This window comes from Fusarium proliferatum (assembly GCF_900067095.1).
Source record: "Fusarium proliferatum ET1 genome assembly, contig: FPRO_scaffold006, whole genome shotgun sequence".
Taxonomy (NCBI): domain Eukaryota; kingdom Fungi; phylum Ascomycota; class Sordariomycetes; order Hypocreales; family Nectriaceae; genus Fusarium; species Fusarium proliferatum.
In genome coordinates, this window is record NW_022194795.1 from 599,447 (window position 1) to 622,917 (window position 23,471).

General features: G+C 49.1%; 6 protein-coding genes and 1 non-coding gene across 7 annotated transcripts; 4 read left to right on the forward strand and 3 right to left on the reverse strand.

Moving 5' to 3' along the window:
• The first annotated feature begins 2,825 nt into the window (after positions 1-2,825).
• On the forward strand, positions 2,826-2,914 carry tRNA. The gene is given in 2 exon segments: positions 2,826-2,862; positions 2,880-2,914. It is a non-coding gene; the product is annotated as a tRNA-Arg (tRNA).
• Positions 2,915-3,255: 341 nt separating this feature from the next.
• Positions 3,256-4,718, reverse strand: FPRO_09278 (uncharacterized protein; the record flags this gene model as incomplete). The annotated part of the gene is made up of 3 exons (XM_031232654.1): positions 3,256-4,321; positions 4,383-4,594; positions 4,647-4,718. The coding sequence occupies 3 exons, from the start codon at positions 4,716-4,718 to the stop codon at positions 3,256-3,258; spliced, it is 1,350 nt and encodes a 449-aa protein (XP_031082569.1).
• A 1,112-nt stretch (positions 4,719-5,830) lies between these two features.
• On the reverse strand, positions 5,831-7,613 carry FPRO_09279 (uncharacterized protein; the record flags this gene model as incomplete). Its single annotated transcript, XM_031232655.1, has 3 exons — positions 5,831-6,870; positions 6,919-7,189; positions 7,245-7,613. The coding sequence occupies 3 exons, from the start codon at positions 7,611-7,613 to the stop codon at positions 5,831-5,833; spliced, it is 1,680 nt and encodes a 559-aa protein (XP_031082570.1).
• A 7,862-nt stretch (positions 7,614-15,475) lies between these two features.
• On the forward strand, positions 15,476-17,065 carry FPRO_09280 (uncharacterized protein; the record flags this gene model as incomplete). The annotated part of the gene is made up of 1 exon (XM_031232656.1): positions 15,476-17,065. One exon carries the CDS (start codon positions 15,476-15,478, stop codon positions 17,063-17,065), a length of 1,590 nt encoding a protein of 529 aa, XP_031082571.1.
• Positions 17,066-17,487: 422 nt separating this feature from the next.
• FPRO_09281 (uncharacterized protein) lies at positions 17,488-18,180 on the forward strand (the record flags this gene model as incomplete). The annotated part of the gene is made up of 1 exon (XM_031232657.1): positions 17,488-18,180. One exon carries the CDS (start codon positions 17,488-17,490, stop codon positions 18,178-18,180), a length of 693 nt encoding a protein of 230 aa, XP_031082572.1.
• A 1,028-nt stretch (positions 18,181-19,208) lies between these two features.
• Positions 19,209-20,130, reverse strand: FPRO_09282 (uncharacterized protein; the record flags this gene model as incomplete). The annotated part of the gene is made up of 2 exons (XM_031232658.1): positions 19,209-20,005; positions 20,058-20,130. 2 exons carry the CDS (start codon positions 20,128-20,130, stop codon positions 19,209-19,211), a joined length of 870 nt encoding a protein of 289 aa, XP_031082573.1.
• A 1,223-nt stretch (positions 20,131-21,353) lies between these two features.
• Positions 21,354-23,144, forward strand: FPRO_09283 (uncharacterized protein; the record flags this gene model as incomplete). The annotated part of the gene is made up of 2 exons (XM_031232659.1): positions 21,354-22,750; positions 22,802-23,144. The coding sequence occupies 2 exons, from the start codon at positions 21,354-21,356 to the stop codon at positions 23,142-23,144; spliced, it is 1,740 nt and encodes a 579-aa protein (XP_031082574.1).
• Between the last annotated feature and the right edge of the window lie 327 nt (positions 23,145-23,471).

Genomic DNA, 23,471 nt, shown 5'->3' on the forward strand with positions numbered 1-23,471 from the left:
AGTAAAGCCGCTGTCTTCTAGTGTACTACTTGAGGTAGGCACGGCATTTAGAAATAGAAACATCACCATGGCGCCTCTAGCTGCTCTATCAGCAGCTCAATAACCTATCTCAACCTCTTTCGATATCTGTCTTTCCACCAGGACAATCGCAAAAGCGCTGGGTTCTACGTGGAGGTACAAGCGAACTGTTAGGCGGGTACATGCGGGGCACAATTTTTGCGATTCTTTTCTTGTGCGCATCGCCGCCTAAAGGAAAATTTCTCACTACGGCCTGAAGAAAAATTCGATCATGCTGGCGGTCGAGGCTCGGTGGGTTACCCTTTCGTGTGGTGGATGCGCGGGCGCGTCCTAAAATTGTCTGGGGCCTGCTTGTGGCCGGCCTGATACAGAGACGAGCATGGCTCTGGGACTGTTCTGCCCAACGCAGCATCTGAGGATTTTTTTGCCCCTCAATTTCACGTCCGTCAGCCCAACGCAACCACGGCGTGAGTCACTTGAGTAATCTTAATATCTTCTTTCTGAACTCTCTCGCGTACAATGTCACACCGATAAGAGTATCCTGCCCGAGCGACTCTCTTTGTTGGCTCTCGCTCTACATCTTCTTCTGCGTTCGACCACCAAGGGAGGGGAAGCTTCAAGATTGCCCCTCCTCTATGGCGCGGTCTGTTTCTGGCTCAAACTCCCTGCACGAATCAACGTCATGCTCCACTGAATCTTTTAGCGCCTGTGGGTTGCCACCACCGCTGCGCGACCAGTGCACGGAAGATCTAGCCTTGGCTGGGATGTGTGAGGTGGTCAAACAGGAAGTTGATTGTCCCTATCAAAAATTTTCAAGCTGGAGGGGTAATACGGTACAGATAGGTAAAAGCGAATATCAACAGTTCCATCACTGTAGGCGTCATGACATCAGGCAGATCATGTATTTGATCGCTTATACTGATGTCCAAAAAAAAAACCATATGGTGAATCACATTGACCATAATCTCCGCTCATCGTTGCAGTTCCTCGTCTTGGTCTTGCGCCTGTGTCTCGTCCAGTTGTTGTTTACTCGTGTTGCGTTGTGCCCCTCCCCCTCCTTGTCAACAACCCCTCCATCAGCGTATGGTCCAAGCAGAGGCTGCTGGGATCAATAGCCTCTACCTAACCACTGAACAAGCGCGCCAGAGCAGAAAAGAAACCACAAGGAGGGGCAAAAAAAATCATGTCCAGCCACTGTGGAGCCCACACGAAGCGCAGCTGCAGCTCACCTTGATCTGTCGCGGGATAGTCGTGGTCCTGGTGGAGGTTCTGGTGAGGACCCTGGGGGGGTTAAGAAAACTTCTGACGTGAAATCAGGATGCCAAAATCACGCTGGTCTGAAGGCCGCTTGAGATATACTACGTTTACCCAAGTCTTTTCGTCACTTGGGGGCACAGGGCTTGGGTTTTCTTGCCTCCCATAAGGACCTTGCGATTTCATGCAGCTTCAAGTGCCACTCCGATATCTCAAGCCATTGAGGAGTTGCCAGATTGTCAAACGCAAAAGTTAGCACCACTGATACACTTTATCCGTATGAAACAGCTGAAACTATCATCCAGCTGCTACCCCGGTGACTCTGACGGCAGAAATGTATTACTGTAAGCTTAATGGAAAAAGAGCCTTTGAGTGTTGTGGGATCTTTCTTCTCCATTGTATATCTCGTTGAGCCTAGGAGGCCGTGCTCCCTTGTTGATGGATTGTTGCGACATGTCAGTAATCTGTAGCTACACAGACATAGTTATGGCGCATATTCACGGCGGTTATCGTTCATTGTCCCCATCTGGATATGGATAGTTTTTGTTGTCACATTGCCATTATGGAGAACTCTATCCGAGGGGGTTTGTCCACAGTGGATATGCCCTCGACGCATGCATCGGCTCCGCCGTAGGCCTGTAGCCTCGAAATTCTCCTTCACTTTACGGAAGATATCGTGAGACTCAAGTGGAGGACGCACCATGTGAGAACATCTCATGATTCATCGATGAGAAAATTTTATGCCCTGTTCGCTTTTGTAGACCGCTACTATTGATATGTGATGTTGGGGAGAACCTGAGGTGTCAAGAACTTTGATGATCTCGATGTCAGTTTAGGGTAGCATCGAGACTCAAAACACAAGGTAACTTGTATGGAGTTTACCATGATACACCACCTGATACAAGCCAAGATTTGCTGTTACCAAGGCATTATTATGAAAGTCTGTGCATGTTTATGACCAATAGTGTTAATTGTGAAAGTCCAGTGCCGCTATCACCTCCCTGTCGAGCTTGACCTATCCTGGCGGCTGAGCGGAGCCATTCAAATGTCCATATAAAGACACCATCCCCCGGCTCGTGTTACACATGAATGCATGAGTTGGGTATTGTAAGCTCGTACAAATTATCCCAGACAGTACGATTTAAACCGAATTACTTAACCAGAAGATATCGGTTGTTCAATTGATTATACAGATCTCGAAATCAGTTGCTTTCTATCCAAATCTCAAGAGCTGAGGCGTATCCAGTTTTGGGCCTTCTCAACACCACGAAACAACGACACTGCGACCATACAATGCGACCACTCAATCACTCAATCACCAACCGAGAAATAACAGTAACAGTGCCGATGACTCGATCACCACCGCCCTCCTCACCCGAATTCCATCCAATTACTGCGCTGCGCCCTGCACGCTCCCGTCTGTGAAACTGCAGCATCCTGTCACTGCCCATAACCGCCCCCTTTTTTCAACAGGATATAGCCCGTCACAATAGTACCTATCCCAACAAGCAATACCAAAAGACTTCGTGGTCGAGCGGTTAAAGCATACGAAAGCCCGTATAGAGTAATAGTTAACTCGTTGGACTCCTATAACAGTATAGGGCGTTAGCCAAGGATCCTGGTGCAAATCCGGGTGCGGGTATTTTTTTGCCCTTCTTGGGGGTTCTACTTCTTGCTACGCAAGTTTGGCTGTTTTGACCCTGCACGCAGTGCGGTTCGAACACCCTCTTGCTCATCCTACTTTGGAAGAGTCGAATCACGAGGCAGTGTGCTGTGCACTCAGTCTCAAAGTCTGCTCAACACCACAACTACTGTAGACGTCTCAAGGAGAAAGTAAATCGTAACAAGGCGTAAAACATCAAACGTACAATATATGCTACAATTTCTATGAATGCTGCTATCTACCCCAGTCAAGTCCAGCTTGACCAATACATGTAATATACACATCTCCTTCATGAACTAGTGATTGTCTACACACAACTCTTACCGGACCTTGCCCTCAACCTTCTTGCCCTGAGTATTCATACCCTTTGGGGTCTTCAACCCTCCAAACACCGCTGCAGCTACAACAGCGATACCTGTTGCGCCCATACCATATGCTACCTCACGGCCAGCCCACCAGTACACACTTGTGAACAAGATAGGGCCGAGGCCTCGGCCAAGCTGGCCCCAACTTCGTAGCATGCCGAGCTTGTTGCCGCGCTCATCCTCGTGAGCTTCGAAGCTGGAAAGTGCATTCAGGCCTGTAACGACGGTGGCGGATGTAACGGCCAGGCATGTAGCAGCGAGATACAGACCACCGATTGTGTTGACCTGTCCCAGAAGAACGAAGGACGCGAGGCAAGCTAGCGTGCCGATTCGAACAGACATCAGAGGTGGAAGTCGTCGCGTGACACCGCCCTGGAGAATAGATGCCACAAGACCAACATAGCCAAGTAATCTCCCATTCTTGCCGGAAGTGAACGAGAAGAGCTCGTACGTCATAAAGGACAGAGAACTCTCCATGCCGGAAAAGAACAGCAGGAAGACGAAGTGGATGGCGTTCAAGAGAAAGTGAGAGTTGGTCCTCTCAATAGCCTTGGGTATAGCCTTCTCCTTCCCACCGTCCTTCGTCTGAGCACCGCGTAGCGATGGTAAAGTCTCGGGCAGGCTGAAGTATAGATACACTGTCTCCACAACAATCAGCGCAAGACTGAATCCCGCGGCCGCCGCAAACGGGTTCGCCGCGAATGTCGAGAATGTGCTGAGCCACGCGCCGAGTCCAGGGCCGAAGGTGAAAGCGATTGAGAAGCACGCGCCGATCAGAGCCATAGTTGCACCGCGAGACGACTCATCCGAGATATCACTCGCCATTGCTGTAGCGAGCTGGACGTTGCCTTCTGATAACCCACCAACGACACGACTGGCGATGAATGTTCGGAAATCGACGGCAGCAACCCAGAGCAGGACGGAGAGAATGTTGCCACACATGGAAGCCAAGAGCGCCTTGCGACGGCCATATCGATCGGAGAGGGCGCCGATTAGAGGAGATGCAATGGCTTGCAAAAGTCTACGAGTAAGATTGTCAGCTTGCACCTTAACATGTACAGGCTTGCTTGACGGTCACGCACGAGAACAGAGAGCCTAGAGCTCCTCCAAGCAGCACAATGTCATGTCGCGACTCGATCGGGCGAGAGAAAGAAGCCTTGTATCGGTGGAGGCCTGATAGGACGGTTTGGAGGAGAGTTTGAGGTCCGTCGTGGCCGATTGGCTCCTGGCCTTCGCGGTCGCGGTAGAATTCGAGAAGTTTGGGGAACAAGGGAAGGATAAATGTGAAGGAAATCTAGGAACTTGAATTAGCGAGGAAGCCATACTGAACTATTCTTGTCACATACCAGATCGAGGAGTAGCGAGACAGCAATGACCCGGAGGACTCGCTTCCTCGCTGCGGGATCAAAAGTAGACATCGGCGGGTGCTAAATGAGGACAAATAGATTTGAAGTAACAGACAGAGGCAGAAATAGAGACCGGGGATGTATGGAACGGGATGTACAAGGAAACAAAATGGCAATTATGTGTAAAAGGAGAAGAAAAGAGAAAAGAACTAATAAAAGACCAAAGAGAGAAGCTCAGGAGACAGTGGACACTTGCTGGTCTGACGGCATCTGATCTCGGAATAGAGTAGCAACGTGGTGGTTTGGTGGCTGCTTGCTTTGACCAGGCCCAATAGAAATAAATAGCTGCGTCACTAACTACCATTAGGAGAGTGGATGCCCGTGGATAGGTAGTCTCAGGTCTGTGGCGTGCGGATATTCCCTGTAATTTAGGGGGTCTTTGCTGCAACCTCTTGACGGAGAAACTCCACACGAGATTGGATGCTTTCTCGATGGTTGCTAATCCTTGAGCTGTCGACGGAAGTGCCGTGAATGTTTCAATACGACATGATAGATCGACACTAGAGGCGAATTACAGGGTCACACTGAGAAGAAGCTAGAAAATATGCTTTTTGAATTGGATATTTGTAATTTTTTGTTCTTGTTTGTTTCTCCGATTCTCCTATCCAACCAGTTCTAGTCCTGGCCTTCAGAAAGATACAGTTCTGTATCTCATAATCCTTTGGGGTTCGGAATTCGTAAAAGTCCATATATCGTACTTATCATGACAAAGAAGATCAACCTCTTATCCGTGCGCCTCATTTGGCTTGAAGATTTGGTGTTGATTGCAAAAGTCTTGCTGTTCATCCATGTTCAACACAGAGACTGCGAAGCTTGCGTATCGACATCCTCTTCTCCAGAACACGGTAACAAATAAAGCCAGAAGGCTATTGGAAAGCAATGCAAGACGTAAACTCATGACATAGAAAAAGGCACGTATGTGCCGCATCTTTAAAAGACATAAAACATGAAACTCATAGCTTCTCATGACAAAACATGATCGTAATTCCATCATACAAACTCGTTTTCATCAAAGGGTTCATAAGAAAGACATAATAGGCGCTGGGTATCGCAAAGCGGCAACAAAAGCAGAGCAAAGCAAAGATACCTGACCTTGATATAGTAGTGAAGTGTTTGTCTCCAACTTAGTAGGTTTCGAAAACGAAGCGGAATCCCTCAGATCCCTTGTAGGGAATAGGCATGAAGTAGTCAGCATCAATCTCGCAATCTCGAACTCGTGTCTCGAAAATGCTGAGGTAGCCAACGTCTCCAAAGCGCTGATCGCCGTCATCACTACCATACACAACACCACCGCTTCCCCATCTGCGGAAGAGTTTGGCAAGTGTAAGATAAAGCTCGGCGTGAGCCAGAGCCATGCCGAGACAGATGCGCGAACCGGAGCAGAAGATGTCGAGATACTTGTCAAGTCGCTCTCCATCCTCCACCCATCGCTCAGGGTGGAAGCCGCGGGCGTCGTAGAAGATGTTCTCGTCCATGACGGTCTTGTAAGGGCTCATGCCAACGATGGATCCCGGAGGAAGGTTCCACTCCTCATCGTTCTCATGATCATGGTAGACGAGAGCCTCATCCGGCGCAACGCGTGCGAGGCGGCTGCTAGTTCCGATAGCAAGGCGCAGAGCTTCTTTGACGACTCCACGAAGGTAAGGGAGCTTCTCCAATTTTGACAGAGGAGTGGTCTCGTAAGCATCGGGGATAGCATCAAAGAGCTCGTCGCGTAGCTTGCGGAGGGTCTCGGGGCGGTTCAAAAGGTGGAAAGTGGCAAGTGACATGGCCCACGACGTGGTTAGAGTGCCACCCTGGACAGTAATTTGGCTTTCCTGTGTGTTGCGAGAGGCAGTCTTGTCACGAACAGAGCGAGTCTTGGTGGAGAGCATGGTAGGGTGACCTCCGTCCATCATCCACTTGCCGCTGCTTTGAGGAGGATCGACGCTGTGGATCTGTTCAAGAATGTCGTTCTTCATCTTCAAGAACCCTCCCCATCCCGGCATACATCGGTTTGAGATGGACTCGGGTAGAGCATTGACGAGGGTGAGAACCCAGTCGAGCTGCTGCACACAAGGTCCCATGTGAGTACCGATGAGAAGGTCATTGGTGACCTCGGCACCGAAATCGGGCTTCTCGACAAGGTGGTCGCTTCGAGCAAAAGCGTACTCATTGATGACATCTGAGGACATTGTTAGAGGTGTCATTGCGTGAGAGACTTGAGACTTACCATTGGTAAAGGCCGAGTAGGGATACATGACATCAAGAGGTTGTCCATTGGACACCTCGGCGTAGTTCAGGAACGCACCCAGAAGAGCTTCCACTCTCTCCTCGATAACCGGCTGCAATTCGCGCACAGTCTGAGTTGAGTAGAATGGGCTCAGCGCACTTCGACGCAACTTGTGAAGGCTGTGGTCGATGGCAGCAAGAGAGCCTTCTGTCGCAGTCTTGGGTCCTGCGAGAGCAGTTGGGTGAGGAACACGGGTACGGGGGGCACCGGACTATTTTTTTTTGTTAGTTGAAAACCATGAATATCTTGAGCATACAAGTGCTTACCTGTTGGGTGTAGAATGTCCACTTGTCTCGACGGCGGCTGGGTCCAGTGTAGAGGTCCGAAAAGAATTCAGGGTCTCCTACATGGACTTCCCAGGGGTTGATGCGAACAATGGGGCCATATCGTTCATGCATATCGATGATCTTGTAGGTGTATTGTCCTCCGAGGACAAAGTCGTAGTAGAACTCATAGTATTGAGTCAATGCGGCCAGCTTGGGACCTGGGATATGGGCCAGAGGGCTGAGCCATAGTCTCCAAATAACAAGCTGGACGAGATAGATGAGCCAGATGCCCGCAAGCAAGCATCCGGTCTGCTGCCAGGTAAGGGCAGCAATGGTCTCTTGGACCGCCATGAAGGTGTTGGAAGCCATTCATGAGCGACTCGCCCTAACAGGACGGTATTGTCATTGAAGGAAGTAAGGATTAAAGAAGATTTATTGGAGTGGCCATGGGCTCTCCAGGCTGCATAGCAGAAGCCTTTGAGGAGATAGATCTCTTGTCAAGAAGCATGCGAGGTGGTGCTGCATTTGTATTTCAAGCATAAGCATGGTCAGGCCTTCACCGCATGGACTTTTAGACCTCTCGATCGGTCGTAGTGGATGGGCTGGGAAGACGGGGAACCCTCTCCCGGGTGCGCGCGAGCGGGCCGCGTGGAGACTCCTTCAGGCGGTGAACAACAATTCGGGGACTGTCTTGCAGGGCACGGCCAGCTGTCACCGCAAGTGCTGTAAACGTCGTTGGTTGACGAGAATTCGAACGATCGTGGTCACATAGTCAAGCCAATAGGTGATGCAGCCGGAAGCCGGGGGAGCTTGCAGCGCTTGTCTAGAAAGGGAAGAACCATTGGATCGCTAAGACGTTGGAAAGGGAGAATCAGGAACCATTTTAGCTCGTGGTTGGTGATTCAGGGGTTGAGCGGGTGAATTGGTTACCATTTTTCTATAAAGAGTTTTCAAAGAGTGAGAGGTTGGTAGTTGCAAAGGCGGAGGACATGGGTTCTGTGAGAGGTTGGATGTTGGTGGTTGGCGGTGACAAGGGCATATGGGATGAAATCGTGTCTTTGATCGGTTGCATCCGAGCTAATTAGGTTCAATGCACATTGACCAAAAAAGTGGGAGATGAGATGATCACAATGAGTGTCTGACGTGCTGAAAAGAAGTACTCACGGGCCACATAGACGTTTGTCCGGCATATATGCAAAAGATGTTACTTAGCTTCAGCCGAGTTTCTGTATCATCACTCTGAACCGTACAATGTATACAACCAAATATGCAGCATCATATCAGATCAATTGTATTATGATAGCTAGCACATTTTCAATAAAGGTGTGGATGCAGTGATTGTGTACTACGCTTCATAGCTATGTGAATGCCTTCAGATATCGCCATGATACCCTTGGACAGCCACCCTGGAGCAGCCCCTCACCAATCTCACTCATTGATCTGTTGCCATTGACAATTCGGAGATACTCTGGCCTAAAAGGTTTGATACTGCTGAAACGGTCGAGCTGTCGGCTGTTTTGGATGATTCGGCAACTGTAATCCTTGCTTGGTTATCTAGCTGGTACGAGAATGCCGGGCATGTCAGCCCATACTGAAGCCATTCATGGTTGACACACCGTACAATGTCAAGCTGCTACGGAAATAATCATCGTCCACTTCTAAAGCCCCGAAAACCACCGCACCAGTGATCTAATGACAACAGTGGCTGCATAATATAGCCTCATCCTACGGGCTACATATATGGCCGGTGAAGATGGGAATGGTAGACCGGCCCGGTCTGCATGCTTTGTGTATCACACCACTAAGTATGTATGAAGCCTAGCAAGTGTCACGATGCTAACCATTAAAAAATAGAGCATTTTTGCTTGGGTTATGAATGATGTTAGAATACTGAGTCTAGGCACTTTTGTAACTCGTGGTATAAGTCCAAGTTGAAGCTATTCCAAGATCACGGCAATATCCTACGATGCATGCTTCATTATCCGTGCATTGAGCAGACACTAGATTATCTAGATAACGATCATATCATAAAGCTACTACCGTCCAAGTGTGGATGCTGCATCCGATCTCATGCATCAGCCAAAGACGCAGTAGCGGAGGCAGACACGGGATCGAGAGGTTACCTCTGATATAAATGGGGTTTTCAACTCAACATCCCGCGTCTGATACTCCACCCCCACACAGAAATCCGGGGTAAATGCCTCCAGTTTCTTATTAGTCCCAGATGTGAAGCACCTAACTTACTGCACGGGATGTCAAGCTTAATAAAGAGATAAGAACTGCGACCCCTCCATTGTAAATCTTGTCTTGTCTTGTCTGTGACGTCTCTGCACCTTCTAGACTGCGGCTGCTTCCGCATCTTCAGACCCCCCGCGCTAAAAGTCACATCATATGGATTCAATATCAACTTCATCAACCTTGTAGCCACAACCACAAGACGGACCTTTTACCTAGTTGAATAGTGACGACACGCAATAAGATCAACGGGACCTTGCATTTCTAGGCAGTTTCATGAGGCTTTTAGCTTTGACCACGGCGAACGTTACGCCTTCAGAAGAAAACGGCTGCTCATTACCTCGTCTGGTACCAACACGCCACGGGTAAACGGGTTTCAGATCCTTCGATTACCAACCCTCAGCTCTCTTCTCCCTCGAAAAACCCCTCGTATTTCTCATTCCATCGTCGATCAATTCAAGTGCCACCGTCATTGTCGTTCCACTCTCCCTGATGGCTTGAAGCTTGCGCCAACTAAGCAAACGGCACGGCCAGACTCCCAGGATCAATATGGAGGCACTGCTGATCTTGCTGCTGCTGCTGTTGTTGCGAATTGCGAGTTGCTTCTCAAGCGAGAGGGCAAGGTGTTGGCCTTGAAACGGGCTGGAGAAGATGAGATATACGACGCCGAACTGCTTCATCTGGGAATATCCCTGGGTAATATGCAGTTAGCCTCTTCTTACATCGTTCGTCGGCTACCACGGTTCCACAAGATCCCACACTCATCTCCACCAACCAACCCAGCGAATTGGTTCGAGGTCACGATGGCTCACAGCTAATACTGTAGGGCTGCACTATGCAACAACGTTTTCCACCGGTGGTTCAATAGTCCACAAAACGGGTGCACTATTGAAGCCAAACGAACCGTTGTCGACCGATACAACTGTGACGCCAAGCGAATATGCGAGATTCCAAATCGTGTTTCAATGATGGGTACTAGGTAAGGTATCAATATTAAGTTGGTCCTGCGACCAAAGACGCACTAATATGTACGTTCAAATCTATAGCCATCCAATGTTATGTTACCATTTCCTCCTCTTCTGATATCCAATCCCATAGATCATAATCCCGAGACCTGAGTATTCCGTCTAGTACTTTTCCGAACCGTCCCAAAACAGAAGAAAGCATAACTCCACAGCACCGTCATCCCATGAATTCCTTTTATTTCGATCGGCAGTCGATATCCTAATCGCTAAAGCAGTGCGCAGTTCGTGCAAGAATGTTGGCAGGCATGATGTTTACAGCAAGACTCTGAGGAGCGTTAGAAAACATGATGTGGGAGTTCTGGAGTGTCAGAGAACTAACCTGAGGTCTGCTGGCTCATGACAGGGTATTATCGCAAAGCTTGCATCGTCTTATTGCTGGCAAACGAGCTGGGGGCATTTTCCCTTTGGAGGCTTGGGGCAGCTGGGCTTCGCAACGCCAGTAGTGTCATAAGGTCCGCGAGGCATGATGGTGTTTTTTTTGGTGGTTCTTTGGTTTGGATTGTTGAGGTGTGTCGCAAATAGGTTCGTTGTCCCAGAAAGCCAGACAGTACAATATGCTGATGAGACGATAGAGTGGTTGCGTTGCAGATTGTGTTGTGTGTAAAGCAGCGGCAGCAGAGAAAGGCAGAGCAGATAAGATGCAGAGCGACTGGAATTCAAGGGCACGCACAAACAACGAAGAATGAATATTGATGAAAAACCAATGAAAGGGATACTGATCACGAAACGAAGAATTTATGTCGGGGACCTATTTGTCTTAAATTTCATTTCTGGGAGACTACAGCCAGCACCCCCGTTGAAATTTGGAGGCTCGCGTGGCTTCTAACCTACGCACCGATACTTCAGACTGGTCTGGTCATTGCATTGCCCAGGCGGTCAGGACTCAGCGCACTGCTACACCCCTGGATGACTTCCAAATACCCCCCCTGTGCCTGTGTTTACGGTTACTAGGATCGGCAGGGGCCGTGAGCCGTGAGCCTCTAGGTATTAGCACTGGCACTGGACTGTCGGGAGGACAACTCAAGTTTCCGGGCCCTGGACTAGCAACAAGATGTGGCAACTTTGTTTGCTCGGGATCGGGAGCCACTGTTTGTGGCGTTGCGTCTATCATCTGGGTGAGAGAGGGAGAGAGAAGATATCTCAGACATGAGAAGAGAGAAATCTCCAGTTTGCACTATGGGATCGGAATTGCCAAACGCAGGGCGAGCGAGATGAACCAGATCAAGGGCGTTTGATATGGACCAGGGGTTGTCAAACTTGAAGGGATGGATGGATGGATCAGTTGCAGTGGGTGGATGGGCCAGCAAGCACCAGGAGGCTTGTGGGGAATACACTAAAAGAGCGGCTTTGGGGACCAGGATAAGGCATGTTACCTGCTGGGGACCTCTATTCCAAACAGAATTCTAGAAGAGACGCCACGATGAGCATTGGGCTGTTTGGGGACCAAAAAAAGTCCGCTAATACGTTGGGGCGCAAGGGGAGGAAGAAAGCAAAGACCAAGTCACAAAAGAGAGAAGAATAAGAAAAAAAAAAGAAGAAAAAGGGACGGTGAGTGATTCAGCTATGATGGCATTTCTCGGTGTGGCATTATGACAAGTCGCCATGGCTGTCACTGATCCGAACGACACATCATTCTGGTTGAGACAAGATCAAAAACAGGGAGCCAACAAAGGATAAAAAAAGAGTCAATCCATTTATTAATTACTTGACTTAACACAAAGGCAAAAACACGGATTCAAACGAAAAAGCAATACCTAGAATTTAGATCAACTACTGTACTGTACTGTATTGTACTGTAGGTACAATACAATAACAGAAGCAAAAAGCGTATTCGCAACCTAACTCTCATCATCCCATGTCATACCAGTACCACACCGCACCAGCTGCGCTGCTGCACAAAAGTGTCAAGCAAGTACACGTCTCCCCGGTTCTTCAGGCCGTGTTGCATCGATTTTTGTCTCCCAATCTAAGTCGAGTGACGTCTGTATGCCCACCGCTTCGGGTTGGCCCTAGCCTTTAGCTGAGCTGGTCTATTAGAGTCTCCAGCTCTTCATGCTAACCATGGATCCATTGCTGGCTGATGTTGCAGATTATCGTGTAATTGGTGTAGTTACTGTTACTGTTACAAGACCCCTTTCTCTTCACCCATCCATCCATCCATCCATCGCCTAGCCAAGAATCTCCTTCGCACGAGCCAGTTCATTTCCCGAGCTACGGTCATGACCACGTTATTATTTCAGCCGGGGACACTAATAAAGACCCAGCCGCCTGTCACAGCCCTGCCAGTCAGTCGAGACGAGATAGCCAACCGGGAGTAAACACCAACGGCCGTCTGGAGTTTTTGGGTTCCCACCATCCTCCGTTGCCTATCGCATCGCCTGGCATCGCACCAACGGCAACACTGCTGCTCGGCCTTGTAGCCTGCCTAGGCCTGCTAAACCATCCCAGGTCCACGGACCCGTGCCTCTGCCGATCGCTCGGATACTGTTCATGAGGTTCCGGGAATTGGGATTGTCTAAGTGGCAAGGAAGGTTTCCCGAGTACGGTTAGCCATGTGAAGGAAAGTGAAGTGAAGCAAAGTGAAGCAAGGCATGGGTGGTTATGGGTAAGGGTAAGGTATTATTCCTCCGACATTTGACAGGTTTGGGGGCAAACAACTGCGACACGTCAAGATTGGCATTCTGGGGCCACGCGAGCCTCCAAATTTGACAGACCGACCGACAAGACGTTCTCAAGATGTTCTCCCTACTGTATTATTCGAGCAGTGTAAGGCCAACGAGTTTCACCTCGGTCATTGATAATGTCACTGGCAATGAACAAACAGCAATCTTGACAAAGGGTGCTCAATACGACAGACTTTTTCTAAACGGCGCTCGTTGATGAAGAAGGGTCTGAGAGTATGACATTGCCAATCGGAGTGCGTTCCATGAGGACGGTCCTGTCTTAGTCTTTTTGGAATTCCGAATCCTAACTAAGAACCAAATGGTGCAGTCTCCATCATACCCGTCCTCCTTTTTTCCCTTTCTTTATTTTCCCACCCCGACCCCGACCCTGATCCTGACTGTGGTGGGTGGGTTCCTTAATTCCACGGTACATGGAACCGAAAGAGTCAGATCACCCGGGGCGGCGGTGCTCATTTCTCGATAGGATGTGCTAGACCGTTGCAGAGGAATCCCTGCTCGCCATGCGATCAGAGGCAAATCTGAACTGAAGGTGGTTTGGGGGTTCGACAGATGCCGTGCAAGTGCCGCGTCGAGGGGGAGAGGAAAAAGGGACCGGACGTTGCAAACAAAGATGCTGGGGGTGTGATCTACGGATACACACATCACAAGTCGACCGCTTCTCTGTCTAAGTTAGAAGTCGTTGGCAAACAACATCCATATGTACAGACACGCTGTCTAGCACGAGTTGAGCCCAACCCAGCCCAGGCGTGTCCTGTCCGGACGCAGGGATCACATTCCCCGTAGCCCCCGGACCGCGGCAGCGTCAGACTCAGAACCGTGGCTCTGGTGCCGACGAGCTAGCTAGCTTCTGTTGCTACTGGGACTGGTGGCCTAGCTGGTATTGCTACCGGGGGAATTGCAGGGTTTCAGGATCAAAACTGCGTCCACCTGTAAGGTTGATGACAGTAGGCGAAGGAAAATTGTGTGCTGGCTGGGAATCTGGAATAGGGTTTGGAAGCCCGTGATGGAGAAAAACCCATGACAGATGAACTATGCATCCCAGACCGCCTGTTATTTTTCTTCAGTAGGGATGTGATGTGTAACCGTACCACTACCGGCCGAGATGTCAGATTGGACAAGATCCGCTTTGGACAACGAGGCTCGTAAAAGAAACATGGTTGCTGTGGCCTGTGGGTTCTTTTGCCGTTGGGTTACAGTTCCAGAATGTTTCCCAACAAGTCAACCCTGCCAGGCGATTTGTGATGTACAGTGTATGATGTTGCACCAAGGGTGTTGCAAGCTACGACATATTGAAATAGGAGGTTTATCAGCACATGTTATGCGGTGCAGGATGAAACAAGTCGAGACAGAGCAATATGTGCATGTTGTGGGTAGATAATGTTTCAATATCAGGACACCGCCTTGTTAATATCCTCGGGTTAATGTCTCCGGCTATAAACCGTCCTGTAAGGGACAATTGGCTAATGAGATCATGTGAAATACGACAAAAGTAATATTATCGGCCAACCTTGATTGAGCTTTCAGCATCGCCAGCATCGACCAAAGATTGTAGTTCAGTTTCATCTCATGAACAAACCGAATCATACACATCTAACTTGGAGTGACATTCATGCTTGCTCATGAACTCAAGGGGTCTGGATCAGGTTCATGCTATCTCTGCACCAACCATGTACGCGAGATCTACCACCAAAAAGCAATGTGCATGAGGAGCAACCACCCAACAGCCTATCGTGTTCAAGATTTCATATCAATGACTCGCAATATTGATTTACTTAAAGTTTAGGAGACGCAGCGTCCCATAAACTTTGTATAAGAGTTTGAGAGTCAGAATCAGAATCAGAATTAGAATCAGGGGAGCGTGCTATCTGGCTATGTCCTTGCTGAACGCGAGTCAACGGCTCAAACTACAGCCCAGCTATCTATAGCACCTAGCTCGACAGAGAACTCCACCACTATTCCGATCACTATTTGGCAGCTAATAAGTGTCCTATGAGACTATCACTCATGACAATTGACTGAATGAATAGCTTCAATTGCTATTCTGGCATTCCAATGTCAGCCACATACCTTTAGATGACGATGCTCGCTCCCTTCACGTGACACAAGTTGTCTGCCTTCCACAAGTGTTTAGCTCGGCTCTCAGACGTGACCTGACCCCATCCATCTGTTCCGTGCTAAATTAAACGCGCCTTGTCTCCGGGCCAGACAAGCAGACACTGACCTCCACTCTTTGTGACTTCTTATACATATCGACCTCTGCACTGTCTCATACTATTGCCCCTTCGCGATGCCCGCCTGCCATGGCTGCCGAGTACGCAAGGTCAAATGCGACGATGGAAACCCCTGCTCGCCATGCCGCCAGTTTGATGTGCAATGCATCAGATCCACTGCCCCAAGGAAACGCCAGAACCCGAAGCGCGGGCGTCTTGTAGCCCAGGCCAGAGAGGCAAACCTCCAGCACCAACAGCCAAATGCACTCTCGCCAAGCGCTTCCGTGTCTCCTTCGGCAGTCCACTCAACGCCTCATGCGGCTAGCGACTGGCCGCCAGGGAGTAGCCCTGGTTCAGCGATTTCAGGCCCCTATTCGCCAAACTCTGAGGCATACACCACTGGCTTCTTTCACTCGCTGCTGCCCGAGTTTGAGAAGGTTGTATATCCTTTCAGCCCTGCCATCACGCCTGATGAAATAGTCAGGTCAATATCAATGATGCATCACAACTTCGAGGATGCAGCTCTGATATACGCCTATGCAGCTGTTACAACATTTCTATCACAAACCGCGGACAACTCACATGGTAGTGTAGCGGCGCAAATAAACAACCTGGTATATCATAGTCTCGAAGCACAACACCGTGCTGCCGTCGGCTCCCACGGTCCAGGACGTGTAGAGGAGGTAATGCCTCACAATATCAAGCGCATCGTGACATGCATCTATCTCGAGATATCAACTATGGGACTGCCTCGACTCGACAGAAGTTTCAGCTTCATCCGGGAAGCTATATCGCTAATTCAGATCATGGAGGCTCACCAGCGCACATTACCAGATCCTACTCGGACACCATATCCCATGGCCCGATTTCAGCAAGTCTATTGGGAAGCCTACATCCACGAGAGGTTCCTCACCATCGCTGATGGTTACCCCAGTATCATGGGACCTCTACACACCAATCTTTCAGCACCGGACTCTTCTACACCAGAACATATTCGAGTGGGCTTCAACTGCCTAATAGAACTCTTCCTAACCTTGGATGAGACATTCCTCGCATGCTGGCAGTCTCAAAGAGGTGCAATCGGCGGGTTGACGGTGCAGTGGATTGAAAGCAAGCAGGTGCAGCTTGACCAAGCTGAGATGAATGCTGCAGCAGCCGAGGCAAGGATGCATTCCGAGGGACACGCAGGTTTCACAGAACTACAGCGCGCGGATCTCTTCATCACTAGACTCTGGCTTCGCACGTTGCTCTGGCAATTAGCACTCTCCCAAGGGCTTTTGCATTCAGGGTCTTCAGATACGACCCACGAAGGCCTATCGCTGCAGTTCCCGGCGTCTCGATTATCAATACAACTCCGCAACTTGGTCGGCCAGTTGGATAGTATTGTGAGTATAGCGACGCAAGGCAGCGGTATCATACAAAAGCTCTTTGAGATCGCCAGCACAATTGCCGACGTCCTCGCTCTACCCTCAGGGCACAGCCAAGCAGAGGATGGACTGCGACCACACGTCAAGGACTTTCTTTACGTGGTCAACTTTTTGCTAGAATTGGGGTTGATGAGAGAGAATCAGAAGGATTATCTCCGCGAGAAATATCACATGTTGCAGCCATTGAACACCGAGGAAAGGATGCCTGCACATCCTGGTGAGCAAGCTGTGGCTTCTTAGAATGATGGTATTATCTGGATAATGTCTCGGTACTTGGCCAGCATAGTAAACGTTATGATCCTTCGTAGTATGTGCAGGTTGGCAGAATAGGATTAGCCATGATGAATGATGATTACCAAGCTTTCCCCAATTTAACATGCCATTTTTCAGAGTATCGGGTTATTCCAGGCTCAGAAACTTATAGCGCACGACCTCATGTGAAAATCTTAAGAATAAGGCCTTCGTCTACGAAACTGACCTCTTACACGAATAGCTTATAAGCCCAAGATACCAAGGTTGATCATCCCTCAGTTCCTGCAGATACAAGGGTTTTACCTCTTGGCGCCACTCAAAGAGTCCCCGCCCACTCAAACGACGTCAAATAATATTTTATCTGTACTCAACCCACGTACCCTAAACCTTTATCACTTTCAATGTCAACCATGCATTTTCAACCAGTCGAGCAAATGATTGACGAGGCGTATACTGCTCGTCCTCAGGACGAACCTCAAGCGGATTCTGCAGCTACCAATGATGCTCTAGACGACGTTTTTGGCTCGGGACCTTCATCTCCCACTGATTTACGCCCTGATGATGAGTCAGCGGCATCACATCCCTCAGATATTCGCCGTTTGCAAACAGAGCACACAACTGCTGGGTACCGCGAGGGTATTACCGTTTCAAAAGAAAGCAGTCTTCAAGCTGGATTTGACGAGGGGTTCAGTCTTGGTGCAAGCGTTGGCATGAGAGCAGGTCAAATTCTGGGCTTGCTCGAAGGCGTCAATGAAGCGGTTCGTGGTCTTAACGAAGCAGATTCTTCCAAGATCGCCGAACTGCTGAAACAAGCACGGGAAGAACTCAGTACACAAGGCTTGTTCACGCCTGAGTATTGGTCCGAAGATGGTAACTGGAAATATGAAGTCACTCCAGCTACGGGGGCTGAAGATGTTGTGTTCTCAGATGTAGCTGATGCGCATCCACTTGTGAGGAAATGGACGGAGATTGTGGATGAGCAAGTCGCTATGTGGAAGATAGATAGGAGCATCTTGGACGACGAGACAGGGGTTAGGTTGGAGAGGGATGAACCACTTGGTTCTGGGGCTGCACTGACGGCAAAGAAGCCGTTAGATTGGTGAACACGGGAGAATCACGCACTGCAACGGAGGAATACGAAGGGATAAGTGCGCACACGAAAGATTGAGGTATGTCAGCTGGTATGTCTACGGTTCGCTTGCTGACCATGCTAGACCAAAGATTCTGCCAACACCTGAAGCGTGGCGTGTGGTATTTGCATGAGTTGTCAAAGAGCTAACTTGTATTTATTGCCACAAGATGTGCGGCGCCATTGAAGATATTCTTGGCCATGGCGTATTTCCCAAATCTCGCCTATTAGCATTGGCCTCTGCTGAAATGGTGTAAGCCATCATGCCGAAAGTTTAGGATCCGCTCATTCTACTGTAATGATAGTGGGCATGAGGTAGCTGACTAGAATTACGTCTGGCCGTGTATCAATTGAGCTATTTATTTCGGTGATACTGAAGCATCATCACACAGGGCAGAGTTCCACCACGACTCCAGGAATCCGAGACTCGAAATATTCTCTTATTCGGATTCTCAATAGCGCACTTATCCACGCAACACAGTGACCAGTCTTGTCGGTGAATCAAGCACCGTGCTACTCCGTGTAGCCTGGTGCTTGAGTTGGCGTTGTTGCCCATATTTGCTGACACACCGACAATTCAACAGCCCATGCGAGGTGTCTCAGGCGCAACACGTCGACAGTGCCAGGCCCCCGGTAGGTGGTAAGCATCATAATGCCCTTCCTCGGTTGATAAGTATGTGCAATGCATTGTGATCCCTGTGGCTTGCATTGTATCATACCCCTCCTGACACCGCTTCTCTAGTGCTGGGTTCTCAAGGTGTCGAAGAGCCTAACACTTGAAGGGGCGGCGATAACGGCTACTTCAGTTCGCTGTCATGCAAAGTAGTGTTTGTAGCTGGCTGAGTTCATATCGATCCCACTCCCGAAGCAGATCACCTTTGATCCGGGAAAACCGTATCATGCAGATCCCTCTTCGTACTTGAAACCTTACTGAAGAAGAGCTCAGTGCGTCACACCAAAATCTAGTTGATGGCCAAGGTGACTTATCGTTGACCTCGGATCTCAGCCATTGACATATGACTGGAGGGTTTTGGCCACGTCTTCGATCCGCTCATACTTTCCGTAGAGCTCCTTCGTTGTCTCCCAATCACGGCCTTCTCTGCCAAACATCATAAGTTTGACAACCCTTCCGTCATTGTCCATAACAACTCTGCCACTTCGATCATCAGCCCAAGAGAATCGAATCTGCTTGGCCTCAATATCAGCTATTCCAACCTCGACAATGTCATCAGGCAGAACCGTATCGTCCACCCTGTCGTGCAATCCGAGGCTTCGTCGCAGGTCCGCAGAGATACCAAGTCGGTTGTGATACCGCACGACTTCTCTTCGGAGCGCCCTGACGAAACGATCGAGATTTTGCTGAGGAGACTTATCGCTCTCTGGCCGTGGTGCCGGAAGATAACGGGCTGCCAAGCCGGCTATGGGTATCGCAGAGGGCAGAGTGTTGCGGTGGATGCGCAGGTATTTGGAATTGAAGTATGGCCTGTTAAGCATGACATAGTAAGGGAGCAGGAACTGGCTCTTGGACATGACTTCGAAGCGCAAGCCAAGGACATGCCCTCCGTCAACTGCATTGGGATCAGGGTCTTGGACCTTGAAAGCAGTGACAGAGCTGCCTATGCGATAAAGACATTGCTGGTTATATGCTTTCTGTTTGTCGGCTTCGCTCAGTAGCTTCGTACGGGATGGGATATTCCGAGATGATAGAGAATTCTTGGATGGTTTGAGAAAAGCTTGTGTCGAGGGCGCAGCAAGAATTGTTGATGTTTCGATTTTGAGCGACTTGCGCAAAGCAGCGGCTATTGAATGCATTAGATCATGTTTGATGTGCCATTGTGGACAACGACTGACCTTGTTCTTTAAGCGCTGTAATTTCTTGATCAAGAAGTTCACTATCCGTTGGAGCAGCTGGTTCGGATGACATGATTGTCTAGTGTGTATGGGATGAAGGGATGGTGAGTAGGGTTGCTGATGATGTTGTTTTGTTACAGTCTGTTTACAAACAATTGGTTTTCTGGCTACCATTGGTTGAAGCTGTGACTGGGGGGATGATAAGATAAGAGATATCAAGTTTCCAAATTTTGACTAGCATCGAATGGAATGACCATGTGATCTCTAATAATAACTTTCAATACGCAGGCAATACAGGCCAAAGTGAGTATTTCATGGAAGTTTTGAATATCTATTGAGCAGACTATCTAGGCTCGTATAACATTGCTACTGCACCTTTGTTAGCATTTCTGTCAACCAATGTCTTGCTTGGTCTCCATCTGTAAGTCATCCTCGAGTGACAGATCGGACTTGTTCTTATTGGCTGTGACCCCGGAACATCATCAGCAGCCAACCCCTGACGCGCTTCCTCTTCTGGAAAGATGCGAGTTCCGAAGAGTCCTTGGCTTTTGGGGTTTGAGTCTGCTATGTTCACGCAGCGGTTTGTGAGTGTGGCACCTTGTTGGGTTCAGGGTCAGTTTAGGTATTTCAACGGTTTGAATAAGTTATATAGAGGGTTTAGATTATTCCGACCGCTATCGTGACACCTATTGAGATATCTCTTACGTACCTAGGTAGTTGATATCTTTCGCCACTGAAGCTTTGCAAAGAGGCCAGGTAGAAGAATCATCCTTACCTATTCCCATTCAAGACCCTAGATCCATCTCCAGCAAGCAGTCCAATCATACTTCACCATTAAAGGCCACGGTAGCGGGAGCCTGCCAGGTTCCCTTTTTTTTTATACGCCAAACCGTATCCGAAACGCACGCCAGCAGTGACCTTCTGTATCTGAGGCCCGCTTCAGATTTACTGGCCTAAAATACCTAGCTCAGCACTCCAGGAACTGACAAATACAAGTCTTCCATTTCTTCTTCATTCCTTCAACTACAGTACATTCTCTCGCTCACTCACTCAAACATTATTCTTCACTTCTCTTTGAATTCTACTTCTTGGCTTTTCACAACTTGCGACCCCCTATCCTTGAAATTCTCCATATTATACGTCACGACAAGACATCTCGCACCCACCCGCATCTGACTTTGACGCTTTTGACGCCTCGTCGCATTCGTTCAACCCTCCTTTACATCCTTCCACGGTACTACCACTCCTTGATACTGTTACGTGCCGTAGTCCCGAACCCCGTTACTCTTGGCCCCTATGACCGCCAGGGCTCGACGACCTCAAAACAAACCCGCCCGGCCGCCCCTGACGATCAAGACAGAAGCAGAGGATGCGAATGGACACGATCATCTTAACGGCAACGGCAAAATGAGCAGCGGAGTAGAGATGCGCCGCAAGTCGGCCAACCCAGACGTCGATAACGTTGCGGCCAACTTCATCAAGAGCGAGTCCTTTTCCCTCGACGATCCGATCCCAAAGACCCCTTCTCTTAACAATCATGGTTTCTTCGATCTTCCTCGACAAGACCAGAGGAACTTTCTCCTCTTGGTGCTATTATACTTTTTGCAGGGCATCCCCATGGGCTTGGCCACAGGCTCTGTGCCTTTTTTGCTGAAGAACCATATGTCATACAGCGAAATTGGTATCTTTAGTCTTGCTTCATACCCTTACTCTCTGAAGCTGTTCTGGAGTCCTTTCGTGGACGCCGTTTGGAGTCCCAAGATTGGTCGGCGCAAGACATGGATCGTCCCGATTCAGTTTCTCTCCGGCTTCGGTATGCTCTGGTTAGGATCTCATGTGGAAGATATGATGGCCTCCGCTGGTAAGCCTGGCGGCATGACAGCGTTCTCGTTCATGCTTTGGTGGTTCTTTCTCGTCCTCATGTGTGCCACCCAGGATATCGCTGTGGACGGCTGGGCGCTCACTCTTCTGACCCCTGGAAACGTGTCATACGCTTCAACTGCGCAGACTGTTGGTCTCACTGCAGGCCACTTTATGTCATACACTGTATTCCTCGCCTTCAATGCTGCTGACTTTGCCAACAAGTGGTTCAGAGCGGTTCCCTCAGATGATGGCCTTCTCTCACTGGGGGGATATCTTAAGTTTTGGGGTTGGTCATACATCATTGTCACCGTTGGACTTGGCCTTTTGAAGAAGGAGGACAAGTCGCAGAACGAAGATGGAGTCTGGGACGTCTACCGCATCATGTGGGGTATTCTCAAGCTCAAGAACGTCCAGACCATTATCATTGTTCATCTGATTGCCAAGATTGGCTTCCAGGCTAACGACGGCGTTACAAACTTGAAGCTCCTCGACAAGGGCTTTGGCAAGGACAATATGGCACTGACAGTTCTCATCGACTTCCCATTCGAGATTGGTCTGGGCTACTATGCCGGAATGTGGTCGCAAAAGTATACACCCATGCGCCTTTGGTGCTGGGGATTTGTGGGCAGACTTGTTGCTGCTCTCTCTGCCCAATTTGTCGTCGCTATTTTCCCCGATGAAGGAGTTACATCATGGTATCTGTTGGTGGTCATCGCTGAACACCTTTTCTCAACATTCACAAACACAATCATGTTTGTCGCTGTCTCTGCTTTCCATGCGCGAGTGTCTGACCCGGTCATTGGCGGCACTTACATGACACTCCTTGCAACGTAAGTAACACCTGACTCATATCTCACCGGTACTAAGCTAACAATTTGCAGTGTTTGCAATCTGGGCGGCACATTCCCTAGATATTTCGTGCTCCGGCTCGTTGACAGCTTCACTGTGGCTACGTGCGAACCTGGCAAGTCAGATGCCACGACAATCAAGGGCACACTTATCAAAGATGCATTCTCATGCGCTGTTCAGTCTGAGAAGGAGAGATGTGAGGCCGGCGGCGGAACATGCCACATGATCCACGACGGATACTATACAGTGAACATATTATGTGTCCTGTTTGGTGCTGCAACCTTCTTCTGGTACATCAAGCCAAAGGTGTTGCACCTTCAGAGTCTACCTCTGCGGGCATGGAGATTAGCACCGGGAAACGAGAACAAGCGATAGATCAAGAGGAGAAAGAAGTCTAATGTTAATTTGGCAACATGTACAAGTAGTAGATTGGGAAGCATGCGCTGCAGCGCTTGATACCAGCGGATATATTAGCACAATATACTTATATGGTTGCTCATTCACAAGATGGTAGCCCTGGCCGGTCAAGTCAAATACACTTTGTTTAGTTATTACCTCGTAGTTCTAACGAGTTAGGTCCGTCTATTGATGGGGAGCTTCAAATGCTGATAAACCCCAATACACACCAAACGCCACGCAATTTCGAAGTATTATGCCCACTTTGCTATGCACATAGCTGTCCAACCATACCCCAGATTCTGA